Source organism: Hevea brasiliensis, chromosome 7 (genome assembly GCF_030052815.1).
Source record: "Hevea brasiliensis isolate MT/VB/25A 57/8 chromosome 7, ASM3005281v1, whole genome shotgun sequence".
NCBI lineage: Eukaryota > Viridiplantae > Streptophyta > Magnoliopsida > Malpighiales > Euphorbiaceae > Hevea > Hevea brasiliensis.
In genome coordinates, this window is record NC_079499.1 from 96,533,927 (window position 1) to 96,551,088 (window position 17,162).

The 17,162-nt window shown below is 32.3% G+C and overlaps 1 protein-coding gene across 3 annotated transcripts; it reads right to left on the reverse strand.

Moving 5' to 3' along the window:
• Positions 1-1,247: 1,247 nt before the first annotated feature.
• On the reverse strand, positions 1,248-12,924 carry LOC110666454 (probable amino-acid acetyltransferase NAGS2, chloroplastic). 3 transcript variants are annotated; one of them, XM_058150225.1, is made up of 10 exons: positions 12,542-12,924; positions 8,627-8,714; positions 7,847-8,055; positions 7,549-7,700; positions 6,908-7,331; positions 5,573-5,670; positions 3,573-3,684; positions 3,247-3,406; positions 2,373-2,445; positions 1,248-1,635 (listed from the first exon to the last, which is right to left on the reverse strand). In XM_058150225.1, the coding sequence occupies exons 1-10, from the start codon at positions 12,881-12,883 to the stop codon at positions 1,485-1,487; spliced, it is 1,809 nt and encodes a 602-aa protein (XP_058006208.1). In that variant the 5' UTR covers positions 12,884-12,924; the 3' UTR covers positions 1,248-1,484. The 3 variants fall into 3 exon arrangements, with proteins under 3 accessions (XP_058006208.1, XP_021682632.2, XP_058006209.1); XM_021826940.2 differs by lacking the exon at positions 12,542-12,924 and adding an exon at positions 8,876-9,428; XM_058150226.1 differs by lacking the exons at positions 8,627-8,714; positions 12,542-12,924 and adding an exon at positions 8,500-8,518.
• Between the last annotated feature and the right edge of the window lie 4,238 nt (positions 12,925-17,162).

The window sequence follows — 17,162 nt, forward strand, 5'->3', positions numbered from 1 at the left end:
TCACTTCCAACAATTCAAACACAACTCATTTGGTCACAATTGACCATTTTTCAGTTCACAATAGGTCAAACATGCCATTTACTCATTTCTTGCATTTTTGGTTCACAAACCCTAAGTCCCAAATCCCTAACTTACTAAATTATTGTATTTAACTACATTTATGCATTTCCATCTTACTACCATACTCATACAAGCTTACTAACACCTTTAATTCATTCAAAATACATCAAACTCTCATACATCCATGGCTGGCCGAAATTTCAGTAATGGTCCCTCACTAATTTTTTTATTTCATTTTAAACATATTACAAGTTAATCAAGCTATAAACACAACTACTAAATCTCAAACTTACAAATGGATGTGCTTACCTCACTTGAATTTGAATTCTCTAGTTTCTCTCCTCTTTTCTTCTTTCTTTGATGATCAATCTCCTTTTCAAGTGACTAAAACAAGTTTTTATGAGTGAATTTGGGGTAAGGTAAGATCAAATGGGTGTTTAAAAGCTTGAAGCAAGCTTTAATTGGGTTTCACAAATGGTGAGATGAGGGAAATGATTTTTTTCTCTTCTTTATTTTGGATATTTAACCTTTAATTGACTTAGTCAAAATATTAAGTAATTGAAAATTATTTATGACCTCATAGGTGATGTCACCTTGATGATGTCACTATCCTTTTTACTTTTTCATTTTTTTTCTCTTTTTTTTTTATATTTTTTTATTAGTTCTTTAATTTAATTATCGATTCCGAAATTTTCTTTTCTCCGATTTTATTTGACAGTTAGGTCAGAGTCAGCTCTCGTGGTCAATTGACCAAATTGCCCCTCGCCGGTTCATCCCGGTTTGCAAATAATCCAATATTTCTTTCGGCTCCCTGACCTAATTATTTGACTGACTTAACAGTTTTTTTTCGTGATTTTCTCTTTTCCACTGTGTTCATAAGGATCCTAAAGACCGCAGCGTCACTTTTTACGATTCAAATTTTGAGTTTAAAACGACTTCGCAATCGTTCCCGAAGAGATCACTCATCGCTGTGACTCTCGGCTCGTTTAACCTCTTATGTTCTGTTTTTCTTATTTATAGTTAACTAATTAAACATTACTAATTATTTGTGTTTATGACTTCTCAAATTGTCTTAAGTGTGGCCCTAATCCCATTAATTGTCCGGACCGACACCGGTCACCGGAACAGTGAAATATACCAGGCTATACAACGGGGGTGTTACATGTGTTGTGATATACAAAACCAACTTTCAGATGGAGATACAGCGACCTTTGATTTACAATTGATTAACCTCCTAATCAACCAGATAAATTAGTTGCCAAACTCATTCAAGATGGCTACAAAAACTTCCCCCTTTATTCAGCCCCTCTCGCACTCCCAAGGGACCAAATATATATATATATATATATATATATATATATATATATATATATATATATTGCATCTTCTAATAAACACAGATCCTTTGTAGGATGCCAAAACCTTTAACTAAATGCCCTGTTAACAGTTATTCCACTTGTATTGGGTAGCAACTTCTTCATATAATACTTAGAATTACGGGATAGATTGATTTTCTTCCTCTTTTTCTCTGGGATCATATCAATTGAACATTCTGAGAAGCCACGCCTCTTGAACCTGTAAAACAAAATGCTTATATTTAATTGATCCTCATTTAAATCTTAAGTAGATGGAATAGTAAACTGATTTCTTCATTTAAAAAGTTCAGGCAATCTTTAACACAAAGTGTTGCCATTTTGTTTTCCATATCCCTCAAGTGTAAAGTCTATACTAAAGATAATTGATCAAAATAAAAAAACTAACCATATAAAGTCTACCACTGATTGTATTGGTAATTACCAATTACTTTTGACATTGTAAAGATTAGAACCACCCACGGTTCCAAAGTGAACCCAAATGCTAAAAACAAAATAACGGTGATAACCCTATCTTTGAGAACAGAGTTATCAGCAGAAAGAATTAATTCCATAATCAGAGATCAGAATCATATTTGTATGATAAAACACTACTCTTAAGTCCTAAAAACAGAATTATCATGCTGGAAACAACCCCATCTTTAAAAACCAAAGGGAAGAAAATAAAAATGATTCAAAGTGACAATCTTCCGGATTTAGATAAAATATAGCATTCCCCAGCATTATGACATCAGGTTACTAAGATATCTAGGTCATGAAATTAGGTAAATTTAAAAATGCACGACATGAAAGCAAAGATGAATTCCAGCACAATATCAACCATAAGAAAACCCGGTACTCTCAAATTCTTTTGATATATTTTTTCTAACCCATCATCAGCAGATAATGTGATTAGTATGCAAATGACATGTATTTAACGATGTAGTATAAAAGACATACCAGTCTGCTGTACGAGTTGTAAGCAGGAAGATCATTTCCAAATTTAAGGAGGAGGCCTTCTTCTCAATGAAATCTACAAATGTTTGGTCACAATCAACATTTATAATATCCTTCGAAGTTCCTCATTATCAAAGCAAAAGAAATATAGAAAAGGAAAAACAAAAGATGGAATAGAAACTTTCTATCGTCTGATGGATAGGACAAACGTCTTCTCAACCTTTTGAATAGGTACAAATTCTATAAGAGATGTGTTAGTGTGTGTACATATAAGAAAAATTTAAGGCAAAACAAAAAATGGTTTTCCTGTATGTTCACATGCAAAAATATTTCTAGATCCCAATAAACTCAATGCCAAATAGATGCCCAGTTCATGATTCATGGGTAAATATACCTCAATTTTCTATCAAAGTTTTGGGCCATTAACATGGTTAAAGCTTAACTTTTTTGAAGAACTGACATAGTAAGGTACTATCTCTACTACTAAGTTACTGCAAAAAAGGGATAAACTTTAAATTACTTTAACCCTTTTTCTTGAAAAATAAATTTAAACCACATCTCCAACCTTCTGTTCACAATGTGCTGTAGTTAAGTTTTTGGCAATTATCTTTATGAGTCCTACTCCTGAATTCAATAAGCTAAACTAAAACTATAAAATCTGCGGTTCTGTCTAGAAAACAATACCAGAACTTCAATCATAAATCATTACATAAGACTTTTACAGACATTTGACACGCCAAAAAGGAATTTATATACCACCTATGTGTTTATATTCAACATTTCACATCTTAAATATCTATGATGTCTATGATCTTTGCAGCAAAAGCAATAAAAACAGAAACATTACAAAACATATCACAGACATCAATAAACATACCAAGCAATTTGTCTCCCTGTCCTTGTCCACGGCATTCAGGAGACACTGCAATAGCAGCAACCTCTCCGCATTTCTCCTCAAAGAAAGGGAAAAGAGCAGCACAAGCAATGATTTGACCTTCTCTTTCCACAACAACAAATGAATCCAAAGTTTTAAGCAGCTACAAACAAAAACATGAGGAAAACAATTGGTCTCAGTTCAAACAAAACATGACCACCCCGCAATGTCCCTTATGTTTTCCTCTCCCTTCCTTGCAATGATAAGAATATCATTGCAAAACTATAATTGATTAGATTATGAACTGTAGTGATCAAACAAGAACAAACCTCTTCATCTGTCCGTCGCACCAATACACCAGAATCTTCTAAAGGTTGTATGATTTGTCTTATTCCAGAGAGATCTGTCACCCTAGCCATCCGGGTTCCTTCATAAACATCACTAAGCACGCAAAATGTTAAACCACATGTCAATGGTGGAGTGAACATGATTACAAGAAATGAAGTGAGTCAGCATTTCATATCACAATATCATTTTAATCAGCTACATGAATTCATTTCAGGTTCCCTGAAATCTGGAATAAAGTTATAAAAAGGCTCTTCAGATTTTTCAAATTTATGAAGACCTACTTCATGTCTAAATCCAAGTTGGTGACAACAACATACATACAACTCCACAAGATAAATAAATGGTGCAGCTGTTCAGCACCATGACAACCTGAAAGAAGTACATTCTGCTTGATCCATGTAAATAGGTTCCAGAACTATTCATTAGCTTTAAATGATATTTCGTCAATAAACATATAGCATTTATTGGATTTATAATTTATAGGATGCATTAGAAAAAAACGTAAGAGTACAGACTAGTAGGTGAAGTCAAATAATAGATTATATATTTCTAATATATCTTCTCATTCACAAACCTATTTAGATTGAATGTTTGAACAAGTATAGGTCTGTCACCAGCTTTTATTAAAAATTGATCATAAGAATTGGTGATGCTTATGATTCAAACATTGGAGCACTTGATCAAAGAGATTTCATTACCATATTAGAAAACCACTCACTAAAATCATGAACTTGTATTGGGGACTCAACAGCTGGTTTATACATCGAACAAAATAGATTGGATTATATCATATACTGGATATGCACTATGTCAGATAAAAGTAGAATTCATAGACAAAAGCTCTCATTTTAGATATTTTAAAGGCCTTATGACCAGGAGAGGGTTAAAAAAAAAAAAAAAAAAACCTATGCAGAAAGCACACTTCTTCAATATTAAACAATATTTCTAGTTTTATCAATTGTGGTCATAAATTTTGACATAAAAATAAATGGGGCCTATTTAGTCATGGAGCTCATAGAAGCTAAATTTGCCAAAAAGAAAAAGTGTTCTTTTTTCTCTTTTGCAATACTGGTAAACACAAAATATTAACTTTCCCAAAAAAACATTGATACAGTATTTTATTTTTTCGTGGCTGACAAATAAAGATTAGTAATTTTTAAAAGGTAAAAGGTTTCTAAAGAATAAGAATTTGCAGTATGAACATTGCAAAAGCAAAAAAAACATACTTTTTCGCCAATAGAGATTATTATGTAGACTTATCACAAACAGAAAGAGAGAAAACTATAATGGGAAATGGGAAGCAGAGGACTTGACTAAGCAGAATAGGGGGACAAAATAAACACAAATTTAGCATAATAGATCAACAAGACTTCCTCAGAGCAGAAATCTAATCAATCTACTTTTCAGAGTATTTCAATGCAGATACCATCTTCGTGGAACAAATGCAAACAAATGATGCAGGATAGGCAAATATGGATGGTGAAAACCAAAAAGGTTTCCTAAATGAAGGATATAAGCCTGGAAATCACTCAATTAAGGGCTACAGAATCACTACATATAGCTAACCTTGAGAGGAAAATTTTATATCTAATTCAGTTTTCTTTAGCTCTCACTTTCATTGATATTTCTATATTTATTATAAACAACCTTGATGAAGGTTCAAACATACTAATTAAAGTTAAAATGATTAACAAAATTGGAACTCACAGTGAACTTGATGCTAAAATACAAGGGCATTCATTAGTTCAAGCTAAAAAGCATAATTTCAACCTCTTGTAATTAGGAGACAACTTCAAAAATAGCTAAGCAACTAAAATATCAGTAAGGTTTCCAGAAATGAGCACGAAGCAAGGAAATCCAACATTTAAATACAATATGCATCAACATGAAGTTATGAATAAGGAGAGCACATTGTTCAAAATACTGTTATCAAATAGTTGAATCAGTAATGGACATCAAAAATCAGCAAATAATCACATACCTAGCCACCATTGTCCCCATCCCATCTCTTTTAAAAAGTTCCAACAATAGAACCCCACCAATTGTCCCATCTAAAAGATGTACTCTTTGAACACCTCCCTGAAATATAGTACAAAATGTAATCAGCACATGGACACCATGCACAAATGTAATTGAAATTTAAAATAGGATTTCCAAGGATTCCATTGCCCAGACTTCTAAAATAATAATCTCTATTGCATATTTAGTTTAAAACATAAAATGTTATATTCAAGATATCAGTTTCGTGTTAAATTTTTATTTGAGTTATGTTAGGGAAGGAGTTAGTTTGGAAGGAGTGATATTACCCCAAAGTAATCACTTTAAATATCTCAGCTCAATCCTTCAAGTAGATGGGGGATGTGAGGAGGATGTTAGTCATAGGATTAAAGCCGGATGGTTGAAGTAGAAACGTGTCACGAGAGTTCTATGTGATCGCAAGATTCCCAATAAGTTGAAAGGAAAATTTTACCGTACAGTCATACGACCGACCATGCTATATAGTAGTGAGTGTTGGGCAATTAAGAAGTCGTATGTGTCTAAAATAAGAGTTGCGGAGATGAGAATGTTAAGGTGAATGAGTGACCATACTAGACTAGATAAAGTCCGTAATAAGAGTATTAAAGAAAAGGTAGGATTGGTGTCAATTGAGAATAAGTTGAGAGAAGGGAGATTAAGGTGGTTTGGTCATGTGAAGCGTAGACATACGGAGGCTCTAGTTAGACAAGTAGTGCACATTGAGTTAGAGGACAGAAAGAAAAGAAGGGGTAGACCTAAACAGACTTGAAGGAGAGTGTTACAACATAACCTAAAAGTATTACACATTTCCGAGGATTTAACCCAAGATCGTTTAGAGCGGAGAGAAAGAGAATCCATATAGCCGACCCCAATAAATTTTTGGGATAATGGCTTAGTTGAGTTGAGAGTTGAGTTGAGTTGTATTAGTATTTCTTTTAGCCTATTAATACAAATGTTTAATTTATGCAAGCCTGAAAAAGAGTTCCTATGCAAGCCTGAAAAGGGTTGCCAACCAAAGACCCAAACTATCTCTATAACAACCACCAACTGTCCACAATGTCCAAATCTTAGTGTGTACATCAGCAAAAGGGTCAACTCTAATTATTTTTGACATCAAAATTTACATAATATACAAGAGAAAAAGGGATCATACAGGGAGAGAAGGTTGTAATGTAATACACGGGACCAGAAAATATCATGGATTGCATCAATTTCGATATCTAATTGATGTGAAAAGGTTTAAAATTGAAAAAAGGCGATAATAGACATCATTCATTTGAATAATCCTTCATGAACTTACTTTACAAACAAAAGCTGCTGCAGCCAATTCTGAAAGGTACCCATTCGATCGACTTTGCCGTTCATGACCTCCAATGGCAAAGCCTTGTTCCCCAGACCATAACCCATTCCCATGGTCAAAGCCAACACCATTCTGGAAGGTTAGACTATGCCTTCCATTAAGAGGCTTACCATTATGTGATGAAGACATAACTTTAACAGAATCATTGTGTTCAAAAGAAGTGAAATCTTCTTTGCCAACAGCTTTCACATAGTGAGCAGCTATTTCATTTTGCTTAGCTCGCTCACGAATCAACATGTCTGCTTCTTCAATAGCCAAGAAGCGAATAAGGTGCCCACTATCATCAAGAATCGGACCATCTATTATGCAAATAAGCTTATTTGCCCCAATAGCCAGGGCACATGCTGTAGCAACTTCATACATGCTGAAACATATGAACCATAGAGCATAATGCATCAGACTTCAGGTGCAAACAATTGTTATTGCCAAAAAAAAATAATAATAATGATTATGCAAGTATTTCTTGTATCAGCAGACTTCAGTCATTTGATTAAAGAGAGAGAGTTTGTGGAGCACAGTTCTCATTCAAGTTATTCATCCATTCAAATAATGATAGAAAGCGAAAGAAAGAAATAGCGTACTTGCAATTTAAAACTTCTCCAGAGCTGGAATATCCCAGGTTGCTCAATAGAACTATACAACCTCCATCAAGCCTTTCACGCATGCGAATAACATCTACTTTCTTTACTTCACCAGTTGCTCCAAAATCAACACCTTCCACAACTCCTCTTCTCTGCAAAGGACCGTTAAAGAACTCACTTTGACATCAATGTTGAGCAAGCAAACTATGACAGAGGCACTGATCATCTCAAATAAATAAATGCCTAAAGGAAGATGACTAAGGATATTAAAATGCTGATGTAATAACCAAAAAAGTACCTTGGCTGCAAGAAAGTTACCACTAGCAACACTGACACCCACGTCATGCAAACGACTACTGTCACCATGTCGACGGATATTACATATGGAAGGCCCAGGAGAGAGTTTTGCCTCTATCATCATTTGAATCTTCCCAGCTGCCTCCATTGATGCAGCTAGTGCCTCAGAGTCAGTTATTCTGTATTGACCAACATATTTAGGCTCATGCCCTGCAATAAAAGAATTGCCACTCACGAGGTGCTACCTAAGCAACTCATATAACAGATCAGTGGCGGCCGTACTGCAAGAAATGGAGTCCATTGACCCCTCTCTTCCTCCCTTTATAAATTTAATTATTGAACTCTTTTTCTGATAAAATTTAAAGCATGCTGTGTATTAAAAGGTTAATTTACTTTTAGAACTCTATTGTAACTAATTTTTGTAATAAAATTTATCAGACGTGTGGATGATCAATTGAATGAAATATTGTTTAATTATTTATATATAGAAATATGTATTAGATAGTATTAATTGATAGTTTTCAAAGTATTTAATTGTATTTTTTACATCTTTTTATAGTTTTTTATTTTTTATTTTTTATATATTCACTCCGAATAAAAAATCTAAATTCGCCAACAATCAACAACAAATACTTTAACAAAAAGAACCAATACCAAACTCTTCGATTGTGTAAATCAAGAATCCGTAACTATATAGGGGTGGGGGGCAACAAAACAGATTACGTAAAATGAATTTCAAAGAAATAAAATTTAAAAAAAAAAAATTAAGGCTTTCAGTTACCTCTCTGGGCCAAAAGATTATCAATTTGAACATGGGTGCCCGGGACAAGCACAAACCTGATTCCCAGGTGATGAAGGAATGCTATATCCTGCATATAGATATAACTCTTCGTTTTATACTTCAATGCCAAAATTTCACGATACTCGGAAAAAGTTCTTACTAATATTACTTGCTAACGAATTCTCCAGCAATTTCTCACTCGATGAAGCACATAAAATATATTTATATTTAAACAAATAAAGCACTTGCCTTCAAAATGGGATCCAAGGAAGGACTAGAGATAATATCACCAGAAATAATGACTACAAAAGTACTGCTCCTATGAGCCCACAGGTATGGCCAGGCCTCGCGAAACCACCGTACAAATTGCCTATCCTCGACGGAATTATAAGTCTCTTCCTCGATACTAGCACCCGACTCTGCCTCAATAAACACATTGCAGTTCACCGAATTGCTGTTCCTCCCCTGGTTATATGCCAAGGGTCTGGGGAGCCTAGATTGAGGACGGAATCGAACAGTTCCTTTACCAGTGTCGAGAACGAAGCGGTGGCTGGGACAGAACAGGGAGGGAGATAATCTCCGGGGGTTTTGCAGAGTAATGCAGTGGGTTGAATGGGGAGAGGCCATAAAATGAGCAACAAAAAGGAAAATAAGTGTAAAATGAGAGGTCTGATCCCTGAAAATAGAGGAAGATTCAACAATGGAAGCAAATGAGAAAAATATATTTGCGACTGCGAAGCGGCGAGTGAGTGAGAGGTGGGGCTAGAGAGAGAGGCCGCCATCGCTGAACGTTAAGTTGAATGATGGGACCCACCCAGAAAATTACCCGCCTCCTCCTCCTGCTTGCAATTGACAAAAACTTAACCTACCTTGTGGACCCTATAAGCATCCCAATTTCAAGCGTAAATTTTATTATTTTCACACTCCGTAACATTTGAAATTAATATTAAACACCTAAATTAAAATTATAATTTTAATCATTGGAAGAAGAAAAGGAAGCAACGCATGAAGAATTAATCAAGATCCTAATTATAAAATTTCCATTCAAACATTAAATCATTAATAAGGGGATTGAGACGGTGTTTGGTTCACTGTTGAATGCAGTTAATGGTTATCAAACACTTAAATAAATAAATTAAAATATTTAATAAATTAAAAAAAATAAAATTGATAACTAATGGGTAGCTGCAATATAGTTTATATTAGTTATATTTTTAGAATTATTTTTCATCGATTAATAATTAATTTTATTTTATTTTATTTTTTATTTTGATCATATTATTTTTTTTATTTAATTTTAAAATTAATATTATTAATATTTTTTATTTATAATTTTAATATTTTAATTAACGCATTTTAATTATGTTAAAAAAATTTTTGTTAATAATATAAAATATTTTAAAATTAATTATAAAATTTTTTTATTAATAATAATAATTATTTTATTATTTTATTTATATCTTTAAAGTTATTTAATTATTTTTTAAAAAATTTTTATTATTTCCTTATTTTAATAATAAAATAAATAATATAATATAATAATTTAATAATTATATATTTATTTTAATAATAAAATAAATTATATAATATATATACTTATTAATTATTTTATATATTAATAATAATAATTAAAATTAATTATCAATTAATAATAATAATAATTATTAATTATATACGATAATTAAACCAAACAAACCTTGACGATACCGTTTGGATTGATTGGATTGACATTACTCAGTACGATAGCAAATGAAAATGAGGAATGGGGAGATAATTGGCAAAATATGAGATGTAGGCTGTGCGCCAATTGCAGTTCAACAAAATAACAATAAAAAAATCTCCTCCATCGTCTAAAGCGGCGAACGCCGTGTCACGTGTGCAACGTTTCAAGGAAGCGACGAATCACTCGCCCACTTTACTACAATCGACAATTGCTCAATTTTCTGTCCAACATTTTTCAATTGACTCTTCTAATTTGGTGCAAGAAATCAAGATAGAAGAGATTAGGTTTTGAAATCCTCAACCAACTAAATGTCCACTAGTTTTTTGTTTAATGAAAATCCTTGAAATTACTCCGGCCACAATTTTCAAGGATTAATCAAGAATCCTTGAAATTATTCTCTCTCTACCATTGATTGTGTTGTCGAATCACCTCAAAACTCTTCTCCTAATGCATATTTCCTAATTAACATACATTTTCCTGAATCTGTAACTTCTTTTGTGCTTTGTGGTTTTGATTGGTAAGGCCTGGTTGCTCTTCTTTTGGCAATAACAAAGACGACAAAACTATGCATCAAAATTAATTTGATTGCAAAATTTGTCGGCAATTTGTTGTTTTTTGTTTTTTAAACCGCATTTTGTTAAGCCTAATCTTGATTGTGAATTCTGTCACGCTGGATATTAGATTTTGAGTGAACTAGTGGAATCAATTGGGAAAATCTCTGTATTATTCGGCAATCATCTGTCTCTTGCAATTATGGATTTTTGATTGCAGGGCTTTTGTATGATGAGGAGGAGAGATACAGCGACAGATAAAGAGAGCCACAGTAACAGAAAGAGAAAGATTAGGTTTAGGAGAGAGATAATGGAGGTAGGGAAAGAGACTGTCACATCAATTGGGACAGATGGATAAATTTTTTAAAAAAAATTACATGGAGGAGAGAGAAATTAAGAGAGATGACTTGCTACACGTTAAAAGCGTCACGTCAGGAAAAAAAATTAATTTTATTATTATTATTATAAAAATTTTTAGAGAATTATTATTTAATTTTATATTTAAAAAAATTAATTATTTGATTTTTTATATTTTTAAAAAGTTAATTATTTGATTTTTTTATATTTTTAAAAATATATTATTTAATTTTTATAAAAATTTTTACTAAATTATTTATTTTTTTATTAAATTTTTTTAGTTAATATTAATTAAATTATTATTTAATTAAAAAAATATTTATTAATTTTTATAATTTAACTTTATTAATATTTAATTTTATAATTATTTTTTATATCTAAATTAACTTAATTCTATCTCTTATTTTTTTATCCTTTCTTATTTTTTTTATTTATATTTTTTTCTCTATCTACATTTTTTTATTTTAGTTTATTAATAAAAATGATATAAATTGTTTATACTAAAAAGTTAGTTAATTTTTTTTAATTTTTAAATAATTAAAAAAATTATTTTTAAGTAAAAAAAATATAAATATGATATCTAAAAAAATTAAAAATTTTAAAAATATATAATAAATTAAAATTTTTATTTTTATTTAAAAATATATTTTTTAAAATATATGAACTAACTAATTAATTTTATTAAAATAAAATAATTAAATAATAATATTTTTTAAAATATAAATTAATTACTTAATTTTATTAAAATAAAATAATTAAATAATAATATAAATAATTTGAATAATAAAAAATTTAATAAAATGATTAAATAGTTTAATAAAAAAATTTTAAAAAAATTTAAAATATAAAAATTAAATAATTAATTTTATTAAAATATAATAATTAAATAATAATTTTTTAAATTTTTATATAAATAAAATTAATATAAAAAAATTATATTGCAAAGTGAAATTCAACGTCACATTATTACATCGTCCAACATGTGAAATTTATCCTAAAATTTTTTAAGAAAATATAGTCAAATCTTAACACATTTTTTTTAAATTTATTTATGACTTTTAATTTTAATAATTTTATTCAGATCGCGAAAAGTTTCTGGCAATTATTTTTTTTAGTCAAATTTTCAACTTCATTTTCTGATTAACGACTGCCATTTAAAGATTCAACCCCACAATTACTATCGATGTCTCTTCAAAAATCCAATCCACGACTGTCCCTTATTACTGTTTGAAATTCTCGTTGATCAAGCTACAGCAGTAGACTGGAGGGAGAGAGTAGAGATACCTTGAGCAAGTCGTCCAAGTAAGAGCTATCAATCAGTTCCCCAGATAAGACGACGACAAATGTGGTGCCTCTGTGCAAGAAAATATGAGGCTGACCTTCCCTCAGGACCTCCAGAAATGTCTTGTCATCCTGTGAAATACCAGTACTGCAGCTGCTTTCATCTGTAACACACGTGCAACATTTCGCCACTTTTCCTCCGAATTTTCTTCTCAGTTTCAAGCCTAAACAGAAGACAACTTTCTGGAGGCCGTAACCGAGGAGACTAGGTGTACTGTCACGTGAAGAGCTAGTTTCTCCATTATTTTGCAGAGAAATCCATGAACTGGACTGTAAGGTGGCCATGGGTTTTCTTTTTCTTTTATTTTAGTTAGGATTTTGGAAGATTTAGAAGAATGGAGAAGACAAGAGGATTATATCATCAAGAATACGCGGCTGAACGGTAAAGAGAAAGTTGGCCAGGTGGAGAAAGTATGAAAAGGACAAAGCCAAATGACCTATCATTATCATCTTATCTTTTCGTCTATCTCAATATCATGGTCGCATCAATTGTGTATCGGATACGTTTGTGACTTATATCTTTAAAATTTTCATGATTTTGAGATATAATTTACTTTTGCTATTGAATTATTTTCTGTTTTTTTATATAAAAATAAAAAATATAAAATTTTATGACTAAAAATAAGTGAAAGTTTTTTTTTTATATATAATTATAAGTTGAGGTTCATTAATTAGTGGGCGTGTCCAATAAATTGATCATTTCGAATTTTACGTTGATTGTGAATTAGGTGTGTGTAAGACTTATATGAGAATAAAAATTTTTCTAAAATTATTATAATTTTAAGGTGTGTTTTATTTTTATTACTAAATTATTGTCTATCTTTTCTACATAAAAACAAATAAATGAAATGAAATAAAGAACACTAAAAAAAATTAGAATTTTGCTATTTAAAACCAAAATTTGAACAATTTATGCACACCCAATATATTATGTTAATATTAATCAATGAAAGAGATTTTTTTTTTTGGTATTTATAGATAAAAATATTTTTGAATTAATTTTTATACATTAAAATTTTGTAAGCTAACAAATTATAAAGTATATTCAATACTTTAAAAAGTAGTGTATTTATTATTAAAAAATATATGTTATTCTTATGAGACTCATAACTTTATGAATGAGAAGTACATACATCAAAAACATTTAATCATTTACCCTTATCGAACATACGTTGTTTTTCTCACGTATTCCTCAATAAATCAAACTTTAATTAATAAAAAAATGAAAATTCACATTCTTACTAATTCTAATAGAATAATTAAACTTATAGATGTCTCTGCATTACCAAAACGTATTTTGTCTCATAGATATAGTCATCAAGCTCATGACCATACCACGACCTTAATTTTCAAAGATTTTTCCAATTGCTTGTGGACTGCTTTCAGGGAAAATTCATTTACGAGCGACTCTTGTAAAAGAACTAAGAAATTTTGGAATAAGAATTCTGATCTTTATTGCCCTAGAAATCAAAGATATATATAAAAAATTACAACTAACAAATAGGTTCTTAATAAAATTAAATTACTAAAATTGTATCAGAATCATAAAATAAAAGATAAGAACAGATATGTACACAAAAATTCTTAAATAAATGCCCTAAATAAATGCAAAATAAGTAGCAACTAACAGCTGCCTTTCCAATATCCCCCCTCAAGTTGGAGCATGGAGATCTCGAATGCCCAACTTGCGAAGAAGAAAGTCAAACTGATCCTTTCCCAATGCCTTTGTGAAGATATCTACAGGTTGCATTGAACTATGTACATAATTTGTTCGAATGTTACCATTCAATATCTCATCACGGATAAAATGACAGTCCACTTCAATATGCTTGGTACGTTCATGATAGACATGATTAGCAGCTATATGCAGAGCTGCCTGACTATCACAATACAAATTCATAGGTTCAGTATGCGCCACACCAAGAGAATTCAATAATCCTTTCAACCATTTAAGTTCACAAGTTGTAGTACTCATAGATCGATATTCAGCTTCAGCGGATGAACGAGACACTGTCTGTTGCTTTTTAGTCTTCCACGAGATAGGGGATTCACCCAAAAGAATAAAATAACCGGTCAAAGACCGTCTCATCAAAGGACAGCTAGCCCAATCAGAATCACAGTAAGCAAACAATTTGAGATCACAATTGGCATGCAGTAGTATACCCTGACCTGGATTTCCTTTCAAATAATGCACAACTCTAACAGCTACCTCCCAATGAGCTTTCTTCGGTTGTTGCATAAACTGAGCAACAATATGCACACAGTAAGATAACTCGGGCCGAGTTATTGTTAGATAAATAAGCCGTCCCACCAGACCCCTATACTGAGTTGGGTCATCCACATCATCACTCTCGGTAAGGGTCAGCTTGTGATTTTGTTCAAGAGGAGTTTTAGCCGGCTTGCAACCCAGTAATCCAACTTCTGAAATTACATCCAACGCATACTTACGTTGACACAAGAAAATACCATTCGAGTTTCTGGCTACTTCAATCCCTAAGAAAAATTTTAGATTCCCTAAGTCTTTCATATGAAAGCAACAACTCAAATAGTTCTTAAATTTTTGTATAGCGGAAACATCATTACTAGAGATAATAAGGTCATCCACATAAATAAGCACATTCAATTGAACAGTCCCAGCTCGAAAAGTGAACAAAGAGTAATCTGAATATGATTGCTGAAATCCATAAGCTTTCAGAGATGCAGCCAATTTCGCAAACCAACATCTAGGTGCTTGCCGCAAACCGTATAGAGATTTTTGGAGTTTACAAACCTTCCCTGGTGATTGACAAGCAAATCCAGGCGGCATCTTCATGTAAACCTCTTCCTCCAAATCACCGTGTAAGAAAGCATTTTGGACATCCATCTGATGGAGTTCCCAATTCTTTGCAGCCGCAACGGCAAGAAAGATGCGCACAGTAACCATTTTTGCTGTAGGAGCAAAAGTCACCTGATAATCTATGCCTTCAACTTGATTATTTTCCAATATCACTAACCGCGCCTTGTATCGTTCAACACTTCCATTAGAATTGTATTTAATTTTGTATACCCACTTGCTTTCTATTGCTTTCTTCCCAAATGGCAGATTTTCAACTGTCCATGTACCATTATCCTCCAAAGCTTGTATTTACTTTCTCATAGCCGCTCTCCACCGTTCATCCTTAACTGCTTCTACATAAGAGCTTGGTTCATGTCCTGTAGTAATGGCTACCAAAAAACATCGGTGTTGTGCAGAGAATTTATCATAACCCACATAATGTGCTATAGAGTAAGGCGCACCTGAGGAATCAGATTGGGAAGGTAAGCATACCAAGGGGCTTGTTTTGATGGCGTTTGTCACATAATCTTTCAAACGAACACTAGGTTGCTTGGCCCTTTGTCTCCTACCTAGTTGCTCTTCAACAACTTCACCTCTATCCACTCCCTTACTGTTTTCATGGATCAATTCTTCCGTTTCAGGATTCACCTCACTTTCTCTGCCCACACTTTCATCATGCTCCTTTCCCAAGTTGTTCTCTAAACCATCAACTTCATCACCCAACTCCTCAACTCCATTTTTAATGAGTTCATCACCCATTATTTTCTCATTTGCATATGGAAATTCTATTTCAGCGAATACCACGTCTCTTGATACAAAGTATTCTTTAGTTTCCAAATCATACAATCTCCATCCCTTCTTTTCAAATGGATACCCAACAAAAACACACCTACGACTTTTACTACCAAATTTATCTTTATTCCCATTCAGATTATACGCATATCACAAACAACCGAAAACCCGAACGTGTTTGTAAGAAGGTACTTTCCCAAAGAGCATCTCATATGGGGTTTTACCATTTAATAACATAGATGGAGTCCTATTAATCAAATACCCAGCTGCAAGTACACATTCTCCCCAAAATTCTATGGGTAAATTTGCTTAGAAACGCAAAGCTCTTGCCACATTAAGAATATGGCGATATTTTCTTTCCACTTGGCCTTTTTGTTGAGGTGCCCCTACACAGGAAGTCTGATGCAACATCCCTTGTTCATCAAAATATTCTTTCAAGCACATAAATTCACTTCCGTTATCACTTCTGACAATTTTCATATTTTTTTCAAATTGGCATTTAACCATCACAATAAATTTCTTAAGAACACAAGCTACTTCTTGTTTTCCATTCAGCAAATATATCCAAATAGCACGAGAGTAATCATCAACAATTGTTAAGAAGTAAATTGCTCCACAAGAAGTTGGGACTCTATAAGGTCCCCACAAATCACAATGTATCAATTCAAAACAACCATCAGCTTTATTGTCACTAGAAAAGAAAATCTCTCTTGTTTGCTTTGCTCTAAAACAAACTTCACAAGTTTTATTAGTTTTCCTACCAATGCTACCAGCTTCTGGAATTAACTCTACCACCTTATAAGAAGGATGACCCATTCTCTTATGCAAAAGCTCAAAAGACCCCACATCAGTTACCTTGCAAGCATGTACCGATGTCACTCCCTCGCGTTGCTCACCCGCTCCAATCAGGTTCCTCAAATTTAGGTCCTGTATAGCACAAATTTTGTTAGTGAGTTG